Source organism: Aegilops tauschii, chromosome 5, assembly GCF_002575655.3.
Source record: "Aegilops tauschii subsp. strangulata cultivar AL8/78 chromosome 5, Aet v6.0, whole genome shotgun sequence".
NCBI classification, from domain to species: Eukaryota; Viridiplantae; Streptophyta; class Magnoliopsida; order Poales; family Poaceae; genus Aegilops; species Aegilops tauschii.
The window spans coordinates 241,840,494-241,857,762 of record NC_053039.3 but is presented as its reverse complement, the minus strand read 5'-3'; the positions used below and the strand labels follow the sequence as shown (position 1 = coordinate 241,857,762).

The following is a 17,269-nucleotide window of genomic DNA, read 5'->3' as shown; positions in this document are numbered from 1 at the left end:
AAAAAATCCTTTGGAGACCGTTGGTTTGTAGAAATGGATCTCTATTCCTATGTAGGATAAGAATCAATTATTTACATTTCAAAGGAAAAAGCATTAGCCGACTCAATGAAAATATTCCTGTCCTATGCATCAAATAATGACAATCGATATGTGTATTATCTCACTTACTATAATTTTTCTATTCCTACACTATTTTTATTCTATGAACCAAAGGAGGCTTATAGTTTTAACAACTCATGATAGATTCCAGGGGCATTTTGCAAAATAGATAGATTCTCAATCTCAATCACAACCGTTGGTATCAAATTGGACCATTGGTGGCAGATGAATCGGCATCACCACACCGACTGAGTCGTTAAGAATGGCATATTTGGTTTGCTACTTAAGAAGGGTGCCTCTTTTAAACCTTGTTTGTTGAGCTGTGTTACGCGTCGGCCGACGGATCTTTCCAAAAAATCCGCCGGTCTACGAGGCGTCCAATCTAACGCAATCATCCTGTCAAGCGTCATCGTCACTTTTGCAACATAAGTCGTGTTGCGAGAACCCTTCTGCAACACTAGTCTTATTGCAACAATATTTGTAACGAAGATTGTGTTACAGAATATATTTTTGTAAATGACCCCTTGTTGCAAATCTTTTTTGCTTGCAACAAATGTCTTGTTGTGGAAAGTCCCCGCATCACATTGCTTGCGGTCATGGCCTCGAGCAGGAGCTCAGTCTGGTTGGGGAAGGGGAGATGGTGGTGTTGGAGGCAATGCAGCATGGGGTCGGAGCATCATAGTTGGACGGCGACCGCCGAAGCGGAGCTCCGATGTCCGCGCTCGAGCGGCCATGGCCACTGGTCGCGAGCGGACCCCCGGAGACGGGGAGAGTCGACCTTGTCGGCATGCTGCCGGCGGCGAGCAGCGGCGGCGGCGTCGAAGCAGCACATGACGGCGTTGGCTTCACGGCGAGCTCGGGAGAGCACGGGACGCAACTGCTCACGAGAGGATTCAGATCCAGATTCAGCAACATCACTCGTTACGGTTGGGGATGGCAACAACGACTCAGTTGCAAAGTTTATTCTAGGTAATACGTTACTCCCGGTCGATCTGATTAAAATTCGATCTGACGGCCACGGGACCGGCGGAAGCACGTGTCGTTATCAGTCAGGTGATTTGAATCATTTTCCTTGTTTAATACAAAGGGGTTTATAATTCTTAAAGTATACGAAAAAAGGAACATTTGCTTCCCTCGAACATGTAATTCTCTCGAACATTCATCCCCGGTTCTACTCGCCAGATTGGCCACCCCGAGCCACATGTCTTCCCCTGGCCGGCCAGGCCAGGCCAGGCCAGACCAAACCCGACACTTCCATTCCACCATCGTCTTCTTCCGCCCCTCTCCCTCCCGGCGACTCTGCCCTGCTGCCCCTCCTTAGGGTTTTACCCTACGATCTCCCCCCACCTCCTCTGCCCTCGCTCTTGCCGTGTCGAGGCGCCCGCTGGAAAATGGGGGAGATGGAGGACGTCAGCAACAGGATGGAGGCGCAGCTGCGCGTCCACGCGGCGGAGGACGACGCCGATCTCCCGCTCCCCGCCCTCTTCGACAGGGCATCCCACCTCCACTCGCTCGCCTCCAGCTCCTCCATCGACCAGGTTCCCTTAGCTCCTTCCTCCGGATCACCGGCCCTTGGTTGGTTTGCGCGATTCCTCCTCACATGATCGGTTTTGCTTGGGCAGGAAGGGATCCGGAAGGGGGTCGACCTGCTGCGGCGCTGCGACGACATGGTCAGCAAGCTCGGCCTCTTCTCCTCCAACGAGACCAAGGAAGACGTCTCCACCGCCAATCTCAAGTACCTGCTCGTATGGCCACCGTCCCCCTCCTCTCCCTCTCACGCCACATCTGAGGAGTTTCCTCTCCGTTTTATAGCTGGTCCTGGTCCGACCTGTGATTAGGGTGTTTGGTTTCTTCAGGTGCCGTACTACCTTGGGGAAATGACTGAGCAAGTGGAGCAGGAGGACCGGATTCCGGTCCTCAAGGCATCGCAGGACCATTTGAAGGTTAGGTCGTCACGTTACTTGTGCTTGATTTGTCGAGCACTTATCATGCGTGCCTCCTTGTGTGGTGTCAGATCGTTAGATTACCCATTTACCATGTGCTAATCATCCTTGCTGGTGTCTACAGGAGTTCATTTCTGTATGTGAAGCATTGGAGCTTATTCCAGAGGACGAGCTTCAGTTATATAGGCAGGGGCAGTCTGAAACAGGGGCAAACCGAAGAGCACAAAAGGTTTACCTCTGCACCCTAAAATCTTTAGGATTCACTGAATAATTTCCATTTTACAAGAGAATCATGAGCCTTGGGTAGTGTTCGTGTGCGTGTTTGTTGGACCTTGCCTGCGGTGGCGTTGTGTTTGTGTGTAACTTGTTGACTTTGTGCTCGGTGGTTTGCTTTATTTATAAAGCGGGGCGAAAGCCTTTTTCGGTAAGAGAATCATGATAATCTGGGATGCGACCATCATGCTAAGCCTTCAAACTTTGGGATACTTATATCTCTATCTAAGTTCGTTAATTTCATGTAAGTTACTCTGTTGCCTTAATTCTCGAGCTTAGGTTGCCAGGTTCAAGCGGCAAAAGGCTGCAGAAACGAAGCTCCAAGAGATCAAAGAGAGAAAGGAAAGGCGCGGGCGTTCATTGAGAGCAACGGCTTTATCAGCACCTATTGAAGCCGGGGAAGAAGATGATTTGGAGGCTGATGGAGAGGAAGAAAGGGAGGTTAGCATCAGACATCTACTCCCTCCGTTTCTAAATATAAGCCTTTTTAGAGATTCCAATACGGACCACATACGGATGTATATAGACTTACTTTAGAGTGTGGATTCACTCATTTTGCTCCGTATGTAGTCCTATTGGAATCTCTAAAAAGGCTTATATTTAGGAATGGAGAGAGTAGCTAGCATTTTTGCATGGCCTGCTAATAATTTTCGAATCAAACACTGTTTGCTAAACTGGAATGCCAGCATATATACTAAAGCTGTAAGATATCCTTAAAAATATTCCAAAATCTGGAAGTATCTTTCATGTACTAATTAGTTTATAAGGCTCTGTTCAGTTCGACAGGAAATAATTTGATTTACCAAGTTATACTGATTGTCTGGATTTTGATGTGTCCAGCTAGGTTCTTGAAAACCTTCTAGGGGGCGATCAGAATTTTGTAGCACATAACAAGACCATACTAATTTTATTCTTTAGTGCCTGACCTAAAATTTCGCACACTATCAGGTCTTCTAATTTTAATCCTCTCTGTTGTTTTTATGCTATTTAGTTTCTCTCATTTTCACATAAGTGCATTAATCTTTGAATAGATTGCAGACTGCACACACTAGATTTGTTTGGCACAAAATACTAGGTTTAGCTAATCTTCGTAGATAATATCAGTTTATTTTGCAATTTTGTTCTGATTCACACCACCATCATGATCTGTCTGGGTGAATCCTGCTTGTAGACACTGGATGACTGGCAGAGGAAGTCCCTCTGAAGTTCACCTGTTCCCCATAGTAGCCCTTTTATATGAGTCATTGAGCGATTCTCATGCAAGGTGAATAGACAAAGTCTAGATAACTGTTCAAAGAAGCATATCTGGTCGGTACTCTGGTTACATATTTATATATCGTTGTGCGCTCGCTGGTTGAGCCCCTTAAGCCCTTACATCGAATTCTAGCGTGTTACTGTGTATACATTCCTGAGTTTCATCACTCAATCCTTGTACTGATCCAAAGCGAAATACATTTGCAGCCTGGTTGATGTTATGTGAAAATATTTTGTTTACCTGATTTTTGTGCCAAAGATTCCAATTATCTGGTGCCGCACTTTCCTTTTTGTGCATGTCGATGCGAGCTTTTTTGTGATTTGTCTATGTTTGTTCCCAAGCTTATACTGTTAGTATGTAATCTGGTACCTTGGTTCTGTAATCTGTCAAAACTTATGGTATCATTTTTTTTTCTTTCATTCAGGCTTGGCTTGCTACTATCTCCTTGGCTCTCTGCAAGGTCAGTTTGTGCTCTTTTCTATTTTCTAAGTTGACATGCTGTCTTTCAGAATATTATTTGATTTTCGAATGTATATACTTATATTTCCCTTTGTAGGCTTTTGATCTCGTTGACATGTTAAAGAAGGAAGAAGAGATGCTTCTGGCTGTAAAAGAAAGAAAAGAAAAGGTAAAACTTGTTGAAACAACTGGCGTTTGATAAGAGAGGATCTTTGACTGATTCTTTCAGTGGTTTTTATAAAACAATGTTTTATTCCTTTACATATTGGATAACATCTACAAAAATTGTGGTTGACATTCTTCTACATACCATTTCTTGAATATGCGGCCCAAAGTTAATTTTTATGTACAATTGGAAATATTTTTGTTTCTGAATTTGTATTTATCATGTGTTAAACAGTTTGTTTCTGAATTTTTGCCCCCCCCCCCCCTGTGTTGCATGTCTGTTTTGGGTAATATCTTCATGTACTCCCTCCGTTTCTTTTTACTTCACGGTGTTTAGGAGAAAACCTCCATGTACCCCCTCCGTTATATGCGAACTAAAAAGAAACGGAGGGGTACATGGAGGTTTTCTCTGTTAAGTACAGTTGTGTCTTCTGTGATGTCTAAGGATAGGCGGTGAGTTTTTTTAAAATTATTTGTGGGTCCCTTGAGTAATCTCTTCATGTACATGGAGTTTTCCTTCATTAATTGCAAAATTGTGTGTTTGCGGTGTTTAGGATGGAAATGCATTTGCTCGAGAAATGCTAGATGAGCGCAGGCAAAAGGCTGAAGCATGGCACCAGAATGCTGCCAGCCGTGCACCATATTCCAAACCAGCTGCTCCAATCACTTGTGCAACTTTTGCTCAAGATGTCATTGAAGGCAGAGCAAGTGTTTCACAAGCTCATGACCACAAACACCAACCCCTGATATTTGGACCTGCAAGTCTTGTTGGTGGGGGACTCACCAGTGAGAGGGAAAGAATGGCAGCACAAGTTTTTCAGCCTAGTTTCAGGTATGCTTCAGTATATTGTCACATGCCTCGACACTTCATTGCTTTTGTTTATGTTTTATGCTGTCTGGTGACCATGGCAGAACGTGAAATGATTGCTACTTGTCGCAACTGGTAGTGCATGAACTGCAAAAACGTCTTATACTTGGTTACAGAGGTAGTAATTAATTAGTACTGTAGGTTTGTTATTCTGTCATGCTTGCTTGTCCACTTCACTGTTTTGGTAAAGTACAAACGAATTGAGAGAAATTAGCAAAATCTCCTTCGGTGAAGGACACTAATTAATTGAGATAATGGGTTGAAGGGGTACCTCAGATGAGGCCGTAGTTTATGCAAAAAGGGTCCAAATAAAGAGACATGGCTATTTTATACTCCTTCCGTCCGGAAATACTTGTCGGAGGATGGATGTATCTAGAACTAAAATACGTCTAGACACATCCGTTTCTCGACAAATATTTTCGGACGAAGGGAGTACTTGTTAGGTAGAAACCACTAGACAGTTTCCCTGGAACGCTAGGCCAATTGTGTATCTTGTCCCTTGAAGTCGTCTTGCATTGTGTGGTCATGACAGTATGCAGAATCATTTGCAAATTATACTATGAGATTATTCTCAGGTTGAAATTTTATTTTATGTTGCCTCTTTGACTGTATGAAACCACAGGATGCCGACAATGAGCATCGAACAGGCCGGCTTAGCTGAAATGAAAATGATGGAGCAATGGCAAGAAAGAACTGCCAAGATGATTCAAGAGGCAAGCTCCTCTTGGCACAAGGATGACACTAGTTTGGCGCAGGACTATGAGGACGCAGAAGAGGAGAAAGCAAGGGCATTTGATGACTGGAAGGATGAAAACCCACGCGGTGCAGGCAACAAGAAGCTCACTCCCTGCGGCTAAATTGAAAGCTATTGACACTGCTGAAGATACGACATGTAGCTGATGTTCATATACTATTATAACGTTTCTGTTATTTCCCCTCACGTTTGCAAGAGTGATCACCAGAGTACATTATTTGTAGAAATGTTGTGCAAGTGCACTATTTCATCCATATCCCCCTTTTTCAGGTGCCATCCATATCTCTATTGATATAGCATTTGACATCATGAATCAACTACTTCCTCCGTTCCCGAATATTTGTCTTTTTAGAGATTTCAAATGGACTACCATATACGGATGTATTTAGACATATTTTTAGAATGTAGATTCACTTATTTTGCTCCGTATATAGTTACTTGTTGAAATATCTAGAAAGACAAATATTTAGAAATGGAGAGAGTAATTCTGATCTGTCAATGTCCACCAATCTATATCCTCAGAAGTTGTTCTCAGGGACCTTATTGCTCCTCCTTGCCATCAACACTGACGTCTCGGTCATGTCGGTCTTCCTAAACCGGTTTCACCTCTAGTCCTGCCAGGCTCCGGCGGTGAGCTCGTCGTAGTCCAGGAGGAGAACCTGCCCTGGCCTCGACATGCCAGGTGGTACCGGGCTTGGGGAAGGTGGCAAGCAGGACATCGGTGCCAGACATACGGGTGGAGGGTGGGCGCGGTCGGGTAGGTGGACACTGATCAAAGTTATCGATCATAGGGGAGTGAATAAGGATTTTGATATTTTCTTCAAAACAGAACAATTATTCAAAGAAAAACAGAGTAAACGGAATAACTTCAGAGTAGATAACTTAGAAGCATGCATAGCAAAACTAGTAAGTTAACAACAGAAGTACAGTAGATAACAGAAAAACTATGCAGCAGTAGAGCTAGAATAAGTTTTAACATACAAACAGATGTACACTTTAGAGAAGAGAGACTGAGTACGAAGCTAAACATGAAGCAAAGCAGCGGGATATAAAATACCCCCTCCGTAAAGAAATATAGGAATGTTTTTATATTTCTTTACAGAGGGAATACCAAATAAAGTCTTTGCAACATTCACAAACAAAAGTAGGACGGGGAAGTTCTTCAAAACAAAGGCGAATTACAGAAAATAAAGCGGTGCGATGATATGCTTTAGTGATCTAAACGCTTTTATATTTCTTTACAGAGGGAATACTCACTCCGTTCCATAATGTAGTGCCTATAGATTTTTTATAAATTCAAACTTTACAAACTTTGACCAAGTTTATAGAGAAAACTATTTATGTATACAATGTCAATATATAAAATATGAAAATACATCTTACGATGAATCTAATAATATATGTTTGGCATTCTAAATGTAAATATTTTTCTCTGTAAACTTGGTCAAAGTTTGCAAGGTTTGATTTTTTCAAAAATTTATAGGCACTACATTATGGAACGGAGGGAGTACTAAATAACGTCTTTGCAACATTCACAAATAAAAGTAGGACAGGAAAGTTCTTCAAAACAAAGACGAATTACAGAAAATAAAGCGGCGCAGTGAAATAGAACCCATCGCTCGACGGCGACACAACGATGTGTTTACCCCAGTGGCATAGACCAGACCCCAGCAGCAAGGCCGCGTCCTGGCTCGGGTCATATCTTTGTTGACTAGCAATTTCGACAGTGTTTAGCACTGTAGCGCGTGTTCAGCCTGGAGCTTGCCAGAGGCCCGGCTCGATCCTGGCTACGCCAGTGCCCGAGCTACATCTGGGTTGGAGAGCCTAAGCCACAGCTCGCCTTGTTCTTTTTGTGCTAAGTTCATCGAAACTCGCTCCATCACTCATTAGATCTTGTGGTGATCTCCGGACCATTACAAATTTGTTCATCGACTAATCCTTACGTTGGATTATCTTTGAACGACTCCTAACCATTACGAGGATGCATAATCCTCAAGAGTAACAAGTCTAAGTTAGCATTCAATCAAATTCTCGGTGATACTCAATCATTTGACGCTTATAGGCTCTGCTTTTTCTCGCTTAGGATTCTCTTAAATCTTGCGGGAGTAAAGGTCGCCCGGACAACTCTTGTCTCAGTTTCAAGTTGGTCGTTAATCTCTGGATTTTGGATGCTAATAATTTTTATAAACTTGGTCAAACATAGATAAGTTTGATTTTTTTTAAACCTAATATGCACTACATTCTGGAATGGGGGAGTATATCTTTACACTGTTTTGGTACATTTTGTAAGCATTCTCCACGGATCTCCCCAGCTTCATTTTTTCGAAACGGTCCCCAGCTTCATTTTGTGTACAAAAGAGAGATCACTAACTACCTCACAAATTCAAACCCAAAAAGATAACGGTGAAATGCAAATCGTTGGAGCATCTTGCCAAGAAATTTAACTCTTGCAGAAACTTTTAACTCTCTACAGAAAAATTTATGTTATGAACTTATGATGAATCAGACAGCTATATAAAGAGGTAACAATGTATTTCCCTGATTTGGTCAGCGTCCAAGCCTGTCAGTATTAGAAAAGGGAAACCTGGGAAGACATCAACTGAACAATAGCTTACACCACACCAGCCTTTCGACAGCTTCCACAACATGATGTTTATGGTAGTGCAACCATTGTACAAATTTTAATATACCTCACAGCAAGGTATATTAAGAACCCATGAATCCTCCTGCAACCTAATTTGAACCTCATATCCCACCTTGGACTTGCAAGATATGGAAACATATCATGCACGCAATCCTCTTACGATAAATGTGAACCACCTGCTATAAGAGTCACCACCAAACATAGTCTTGGTCGTTCCTTTGACGCTTTTGCCGCGGAGGGCCTTCGGACGCACCTTCACCCCCATCTTGTCCATCACCTCGAGCACCCTCAGCAGCCTCACATCTTGCAATGGTATTGTTTCTATTACCGTGATCCGCATCCTCATTGCCCCCACAAGTGTCTGGGCCATTGGCTATTTGCTCTTCAGCAGCGAGTAGTGCATAAGCCTTTTCAATATCGAGGAGCGTCATGTAGTCATGAAGAGTATCTTCACGAGCATCTCCTGCCTCTTTCAGTTTATTGACCTTGGTCTGGGCATACTTGAGGAGGGCCTGACGGTTTGTCTCTTGGCTGCAAAATTCAAATAGGTGACGCTGTATGACCTCTGGCCCATACTTCTCGACGATGTTTGAGGCCTTCGCGTTCAGATCCTTCGCCTCCTTCCGACATTGGGCGAGATACATGGTCCAGCACTGCCCGCGGAGTTCATTGCTATCCAGAGCGACATAGGAGGCGGACACAGGGTAGTGCTGCTTTGCAGCTTGAATGCTGACCTCGAAGGACTTGCGGGCCTCATCAATTTTCGCCATATAGTGGGCAATTTTCGCATCCCTTTCTCCCTGGAGCTTGTTCATCTTAACTGAATATTCATCATTCTCAGCCTGATAAAGGTGGAGGAGGGCTATCTGCTCGGGCTCTAAGACAGCCTTCCCAGAATTGACCAGCTTGGCACGCTGCTGGACGCACCGCAGATTATGCTGGCCCGTGGTGGTTGTCAGCCAACGCGTGAATCTGAACAGATCCTTGATGGTCAGCACCTGAGCTGACACGACGCCTCCAGAATTGTGGGCCCTGGACCACAGGTCACCAAAAATGCCCTGCTGAAGATGGGGTGTAACAGCCTTCACTGCCTCTTCCAGACCCGACATGGTACCGTTGGAGTTGATGAGATCATCATAGGTGCAGCTTTTAAGCACCAGGTGACAATCCCCAAAAGCTAACAACAGATCAGCCAGCCTGCCTGCCTCAGCATTGCTGTGTGTATCGTCCTGCTCAGGGTACCTCAGGGGATCAACCGGCATATTCGGGGAACCAACCGTGGTTGAGGCTAAGCCCATACAGTTGAATGTCGTCTCCTCCCCCGTATGGTTTTCTGGTCTTTCTCCAGATGCAGCTGCTGTCTCCATGGTCTTCCTAGCATCGTCATCAGCTTGCTCACGGATAACTTCCCCACACAGTGTCCTGATCGAACGCTTATTGAAAGGGACATTCTCCATTCGCCCAAAAAAAGAAGCAATCGTATCATACACGCCTAAATTAACATTATTGTGCCTTAACTGACGAACCAAATCCCTGGTGTACTTATCTAGATGCTTATGAGATGGCCAATGAACCTTGTTTCCATATGTAGTGGAAAAAGCATGGTTATGCACTTTCCTATGCTGGGTGACATACCATCCGTTGTCATCAGTTCTGAGTAGCCTAATTAGTGCTGTGCACTCGCACCTGCGCGATTTCCCGCCCATATTTGGTTTACCCTGAAAGCAACATAATCACTGCATAATGTTTCGGGACCAACTGCAATTGAGGAACTGATGACTAGTAAAATACACGTATTCTTACCGCATTAACGCAAGTAATTTCCTGCATGCATTTACCTCCCTTTGTATTCCGCCTGCTCTTGCCGTACCTTATACCGAACCCCATTTCCCAGGAATAGAGGTTATAAAAATCATATGCCTCTGTAATCGAATCAAAGCAGGTCCCCACTGTTGGATTAACAACAACATCAGTCTGCCTCTCCGCGAAGCCAGTCAATGCCTTCTCTAGCGCACTTACTCGCTGGGCATCTGGTTCCCGTTCATCTGGGATACGGCCTCGCCTAACCCTGAGTCCAATAAGAAGCAAGAGTTATGGCTTTGTTGCATGTTGATACAGCATTAAGCACTTTCTCATTGCAATGCCATAGAATCCTACATCGGTGTGCATCGTCGAATTTTCTAAAAATAATTCAAACCACTAGGGATGGGGGCAACCAAGTGGGCCTGTTGATATTTGTTGAGCAGCAATTCGTCAGATAGAACGGAACAAATAGGATGCGCTAGTATTCCTGGTTTCATATGCATCATGGTTTGTGGCAACCAATCAACTTTGCTACTTACAAACATAAACAGTAATACCGAAGAATACAGAACACAGACACCTTCCACAACTAGTTCCACAACGAGTAACAACGAACAATATATCCAGTGGACTTGGAATGTGCAGCGGCCTCAAGGTCAACCTTGGCATACCTGCGGTTCCAGCCCCCGCCGGCTTCAGCGCCTACGTCTGCAGGTGCGGGAGGCCCGCCGGCTTCAGCGCCTACGTCTGCAGGTGCGGGAGGGGCATCGCAGCGCTGACCGGCTTGCTCCGCTTCCTGAGATCTCAACTGCATTTCTGAGGCAGAGGGATCCTGTTGCGCACAGCTCTTCCCAGCGTTCTCCACCTGCTCCAAATCCACAGGCTTTTCCGATGTACATGCTCCACTGATACCACAGGCAGAGGAATCTTGTTGGCTGCGCTCCTCCGGATTCCGCCAACCGAAAGCTCGGTTCACCACATCAATAGCAAAATCCTGACCCGGGAAAGCTCTCCTTACCGCCTCCATGGCGTCCTCCCCGAGCCCGAGTGCCAGGGGCGCGCCCGACCTGTGCCAAAATGAAATAAGCAAAATGGGGAATAAAGGCAAAGGAATCACTCATGCAATGCCATGTGCTAACCTCGGTTCCTCCTCGACGGAGAACTCCATTGCCCTAATTCACTCTCAGTGCAGATGGATGGAGACGAGGACGAAGGGGATATGTGGTGCAAAGAGAAGTTACAGCGGCCGGCGAGGGTTTGGGGGAGCGTCCTCGGTAGGGGGGCGCCGGGTTTGAGCAGAACGCCTTCTGCGCTGCAGTCAGCACGGGCACTGGCGGCGCTGCCTTAGGAGGCGGAAGCTAACGCCGACAGCGGGCCAAGACGCCGGCGGCGAAGTGGTTCGCCTCATCGGCGGGCGGAGAACAGTCGACGAGGGTTTGCGGGGGTGCAGCCGGGGTGGGTCGCTGCGGCAGAAAACGACCGAGGCTCGTGGCTGGGTCCGGTCCGGTAGCTTAGATGGGCCGATGCCCGTCTTATTCAGAGCATTTCCAGTATTGAAATTTGTGTGTACTTTGTTTTCAAAATTAACCATATCATCACCCAATAATCAATAAGTTTTTTTGGCGAGAATAGAAAACCGAGTGGCAGATGTGGTGAGCAATCCTCAAATCATTATAAAAATGTTTGTAGCTTAAAGCTTGTAGTTACCGATGCGTCCAACTCTTAATATATTTTTGAAAGACTTGTGCAAGGCCTCGTTTGTTTGGGCTTTTACTTCAGCCTTTCCAACTTTTCCATTTTAACAAAAAAAAAACCCACAAAAGCTCCTAATAGGGGCTTTTTAAGTGGAAAAGCTGAAGCAAAACCCCAAACAAACAGGGTCTTAGTTGCACACATGTTAATAGTGTTCTCGCTCGACATTTTTTTCTATCACATCATCACATATTCTCCGTGACAAACTTTAATAACGCTTACCATATTGAGATGCTCCCATCATGGATCCATTGTTAAGACATCATATTGTACCTCAAGGGATTAGACCTTTTCACTTGAGCACGAATGATTTCTTGCAATGCTGATTGTCAATGGAGTTCGAGGCAGAGTCGGTAACGAGATAATGGGACGGAATGAGTTGCTAGTGAAGATGGCATGACAATGAAAATGGAAAGGAGTGTAAAAACCTCGTTGGAGTGGTAAAAAACATGAGGAAGGGTTGACAAAGCCAATAGAGGAAACAACGCAAAAGCAGTTAGGGGTTAGGGTTGAAAATTGTTAAGAGTGTGAGCTGATCATCCATTGGAAGGCTTGATTCAACAACAACGGACCTCTTGATATGATTAAGATGAATTACTACGTATTTGGTGCTTCTAATTTATTGCAAATAATAAAATGGAAACATGTGTCAAAAGAAATATTTAGCTGAAGCATTTGACGTACATAGTAGATCCAATAAAAAATAGTTTTGGAAAGTTCAACCAAAACATGTCAACATTATGTCTAGTTTCCCCGCGACAACAAATACATCAATGTTTTTTACATTTTAATACACTAGCAAAATTACTGTAATTTACATTTTTTCTCTAAAAGCAAAATAAATTACTCGTGGTGCATCCATCCCCATGTGGAAACACTCAATGCTTCTTGGGGCACACAGACACACGCATATTGTTCAAGATCCGCTATGGGTGCCTGCTACTTGTGTGACGCCCCAACACCGACGCTCCATTTGCCTTCCATGTTTTGCGTGCCAGCTGTGTTATTTGTTTGTTTGTTGCATTTCATCATGTCATCATTTGCATTGCATCGGCACTCTGTTGCCGTCATGTTTTAAAACTTACATTCGTTCGCCGTTGCCGTTTCTCCCTTTGCCTTCATCACCTTTCCTCGGACCGCTTTGCCTTCGTTGACCGTTCCAGACCAATCAGATTTTCGCTTCCCTCTTGACCATGACCGCCTAACCCCTCTTTGCACAGTGCATCGACCCCTCGCCCGTGTCCGAAACTTACCCGAACCCGACCCGCTCAGTCATCACCGTGGGATTCGGATCATCCCCAAATATCCCTAAGATATCTTCGGTTCGTTGTTGGACTCCCCTAGTCTATTCTTTATCGACCATCCGATCTCGATCGGGTGATCCAAATCTCCCTTCTTTCTCTATTTATAGTCCAACCTCACCTAATCTAGCCTAACCCTAAAACCTAGGAGGTTTGTCCTTGATAACCCACAAGTATAGGGGATCGCAACAGTTTTCGAGGGTAGAGTATTCAACCCAAATTTATTGATTCGACACAAGGGGAGCCAAAGAATATTCTCAAGTATTAGCAGTTGAGTTGTCAATTCAACCACACCTGGATAACTTAGTATCTGCAGCAAAGTATTTAGTAGCAAAGTAGTATGGAAGTAATGGTAACGGTAGCAAAAGTAATATTTTTGGGTTTTGTAGTGATTGTAACAGTAGCAACGGAAAAGTAAATAAGCGAAGAACAATATGTGAAAAGCTCGTAGGCATTGGATCGGTGATGGAGAATTATGCCGGATGCGGTTCATCATGTAACAGTCATAACATAGCGTGACACAGAACTAGCTCCAATTCATCAATGTAACGTAGGCATGTATTCCGAATATAGTCATACGTGCTTATGGAAAAGAACTTGCATGACATCTTTTGTCCTACCCTCCCGTGGCAGCGGGGTCCTAGCGGAAACTAAGGGATATTAAGGCCTCCTTTTAATAGAGTACCAGACCAAAGCATTAACACATAGTGAATACATGAACTCCTCAAAATATGGTCATCACCGGGAGTGGTCCCGATTATTGTCACTTCGGGGTTGCCGGATCATAACACATAGTAGGTGACTATAGACTTGCAAGATAGGATCAAGAACTCACATATATTCATGAAAACATAATAGGTTCAGATCTGAAATCATGGCACTCGGGCCCTAGTGACAAGCATTAAGCATAGCAAAGTCATAGCAACATCAATCTCAGAACATAGTGGATACTAGGGATCAAACCCTAACAAAACTAACTCGATTACATGATAAATCTCATCCAACCCGTCACCGTCCAGCAAGCCTACGATGGAATTACTCACGCACGACGGTGAGCATCATGAAATTGGTGATGGGGGATGGTTGATGATGACGATGGCGACGGATTCCCCTCTCTGGAGCCCTGAACGGACTCCAGATCAGCCCTCCCGAGAGAGTTTAGGGCTTGGCGGCGGCTCCGTATCGTAAAACACGATGAATCTTTCTCTCTGATTTTTTCTCCCCGAACATGAATATATGGAGTTGGAGTTGAGGTCGGTGGAGCTCCAGGGGGCCCACGAGGCAGGGGGCGCGCCCAGGGGGGCGCGCCTGGGCGTGCCCCCCACCCTCGTGGAAAGGGTGTGGGCCCCTGGCCTTGATTCTTTCGCCAGTATTTTTTATTATTTCCAAAAATAACTTCCGTGGAGTTTCAGGTCATTCCAAGAACTTTTGTTTCTACACATAAATAACACCATGGCAATTCTGCTGAAAACAGCGTCAGTCCAGGTTAGTTCCATTCAAATCATGCAAATTAGAGTCCAAAGGGCAAAAGTGTTTGGAAAAGTAGATACGACGGAGACGTATCAACTCCCCCAAGCTTAAACCTTTGCTTGTCCTCAAGCAATTCAGTTGATAAACTGAAAGTGATAAAGAAAAACTTTTACAAACTCTGTTTGCTCTTGTTGTTGTAAATATGTAAAGCCAGCATTCAAGTCTTCAGCAAAGATTATGAACTAACCATATTCACAATAACACTTAGGTCTCATGTTTACTCATGTCAATGGCATAATCAACTAGCGAGCAATAATAATAAATCTCGGATGACAACACTTTCTCAAAACAATCATGATATGATATAACAAGATGGTATCTCGCTAGCCCTTTCTGAGACCGCAAAACATAAATGCAGAGCACCTTTAAAGATCAAGGACTGACTAAACATTGTAATTCATGGTAAAAAGATCCAGTCATAGTCACACCCAATATAAATTAACAGTAATGAATGCAAATGACAGCGGTGCTCTCTAGCTGGTGATTTTTAATAAGAGGGTGATGACTCAACATAAAAGTAAATAGATAGGCCCTTCGCAGAGGGAAGCAGGGATTTGTAGAGGTGCCAGAGCTTGATTTTGAAATAGAGATAAATAATATTTTGAGCGGCATACTTTCATTGTCAACATAACAACCAAGAGATGGCGATATCTTCCATGCTACACACATTATAGACGGTTCCCAAACAGAATGGTAAAGTTTATACTCCCCCTCCACCAACAAGCATCAATCCATGGCTTGCTCGAAACAACGAGTGCCTCCAACTAACAACAGTCCCGGGGGAGTTTTGTTTGCAATTATTTTGATTTGATTTTGCATAAAGCATGGGACTAGGCATCCCGGTGACCAGCCATTTTCTCGTGAGTGAGGAGCGGAGTCCACTCCTCTTGAGAATAACTCGCCTAACATGGAAGATACGGACAGCCCTAGTTGATACATGAGCTATTCGAGCATACAAAACATAATTTCATTTGAAGGTTTAGAGTTTGGCACATACAAATTTACTTGGAACGGCAGGTAGATACCGCATATAGGAAGGTATGGTGGACTCATATGGCATAACTTTGGGGTTTAAGGAATTGGATGCACAAGCAGTATTCCCGCTTAGTACAAGTGAAGGCTAGAAAAAGACTGGGAAGCGACCAAGTAGAGAGCGACAACAGTCATGAACATGCATTAAAATTAATGAACATTGAGTGCAAACATGAGTAGGATATAATCCACCATGAACATAAATATCATGAAGGCTATGTTGATTTTGTTTCAACTATATGCGTGAACATGTGCCAAGTCCAGTCACTTGAATCATTCAAAGGAGGATACCACCCCATCATACCACATCACAACCATTTTAATAACATGTTGACACACAAGGTAAACCATTATAAACTCCTAGTTAATTAAGCATGGCATAAGCAACTATAATCTCTAATTGTCATTGCAAACATGTTTATTCATAATAGGCAGAATCAGGAACGATGAACTAATCATATCTACAGAAACAAGAGAGGTCGAGTTCATACCAGCTTCTCCCATCTCAATCAGTCCGTCATATATCGTCATAATTGCCTTTCACTTGCACGACTGAACGATGTGAATAATAATAATAGTGCCCGTGCATTGGACTAAGCTGGAATCTGCAAGCATTCAATAAACAGGAGAAGACAAGGCAATATGGGCTCTTGGTTAAATCAACAATAATGCATATAAGAGCCACTTCAACATTTTCATCATGGTCTTCTCCTATCGACCCCCAAAGAAAAGAAAAGAAATAAAACTATTTACACGAGAAAGCTCCCAACAAGCAAAAGAAGAACAGGAAATCTTTTTGGGTTTTCTTTTAGTTATTACTACAGCAAGAAAAGTAAACTAGCTAAAAGCTACTACTAATTTTTTTGGTTTTCTTAAGGTTTTTCAAACACACAAGAAGAAAGCAAGAAAAAGAAAATAAACTAGCATGGATATTACAGTGAAAGAGTATGAGCACCGACAACTAGCAATGAGTGTGTGAACATAAATGTAATGTCGGTGAGAAATACGTACTCCCCCAAGCTTAGGCTTTTGGTTGGTCTATTGCCATGGCTGGCCTGGCGGATATCCAAAGTTATAGTTGGGGTCGTACTGAGAAGAAGAAGCATATGATTGCCACTGGTTGGCAATCATCTCCGGATCCCACTGGTAATTAGACTGTCGTGGAGGATCAAATTGTGGTTCCGGCTCTAGCTCTGTGGCTGATGCAGGGTTCCGATACGCTTGGATGGTCGCTAGCGGAACGAGATACTGGCCTGCAGATAAATCAAACAAGGAAGGAGCAGGCAAGGTAATAATCTCAGGGTGATTTTTATCAAATAATTTGTATTTAAGCGCCCTTTCCCTATTCTTAACATGAAGCAGCATGGGGTGGTCAGTATCTTCCATGCTAA

At 44.0% G+C, this 17,269-nt stretch overlaps 2 protein-coding genes across 2 annotated transcripts; one reads left to right on the top strand and one right to left on the bottom strand.

The window, feature by feature from the left end:
- Positions 1-1,278: 1,278 nt before the first annotated feature.
- Positions 1,279-6,153, top strand: LOC109774114 (PP2A regulatory subunit TAP46). Its single transcript, XM_020332831.4, has 9 exons — positions 1,279-1,637; positions 1,722-1,844; positions 1,956-2,042; positions 2,167-2,271; positions 2,595-2,756; positions 3,995-4,030; positions 4,127-4,198; positions 4,749-5,026; positions 5,685-6,153. Exons 1-9 carry the CDS (start codon positions 1,491-1,493, stop codon positions 5,917-5,919), a joined length of 1,245 nt encoding a protein of 414 aa, XP_020188420.1. The 5' UTR covers positions 1,279-1,490; the 3' UTR covers positions 5,920-6,153.
- A 2,175-nt stretch (positions 6,154-8,328) lies between these two features.
- LOC109774115 (uncharacterized) lies at positions 8,329-11,792 on the bottom strand. Its single transcript, XM_020332832.4, has 4 exons — positions 11,403-11,792; positions 10,935-11,330; positions 10,264-10,528; positions 8,329-10,178 (listed from the first exon to the last, which is right to left on the bottom strand). The coding sequence occupies exons 1-4, from the start codon at positions 11,429-11,431 to the stop codon at positions 8,649-8,651; spliced, it is 2,220 nt and encodes a 739-aa protein (XP_020188421.1). The 5' UTR covers positions 11,432-11,792; the 3' UTR covers positions 8,329-8,648.
- Between the last annotated feature and the right edge of the window lie 5,477 nt (positions 11,793-17,269).

Coding starts and splice junctions, on each gene's coding strand:
- LOC109774115 (XM_020332832.4), bottom strand. CDS start 11,431: ATGGAGTTCTCCGTCGAGGAGGAACCGAG. Junction 11,331..11,402: donor TCCGTCGAGGAGGAACCGAG/GTTAGCACATGG, acceptor ATTTTGGCACAG/GTCGGGCGCGCCCCTGGCAC. Junction 10,529..10,934: donor GGCGGGGGCTGGAACCGCAG/GTATGCCAAGGT, acceptor TATTGGACTCAG/GGTTAGGCGAGGCCGTATCC.
- LOC109774114 (XM_020332831.4), top strand. CDS start 1,491: ATGGGGGAGATGGAGGACGTCAGCAACAGGATGGAGGCGCAGCTGCGC. Junction 1,638..1,721: donor CCAGCTCCTCCATCGACCAG/GTTCCCTTAGCT, acceptor TTGCTTGGGCAG/GAAGGGATCCGGAAGGGGGT. Junction 2,272..2,594: donor CAAACCGAAGAGCACAAAAG/GTTTACCTCTGC, acceptor TCTCGAGCTTAG/GTTGCCAGGTTCAAGCGGCA.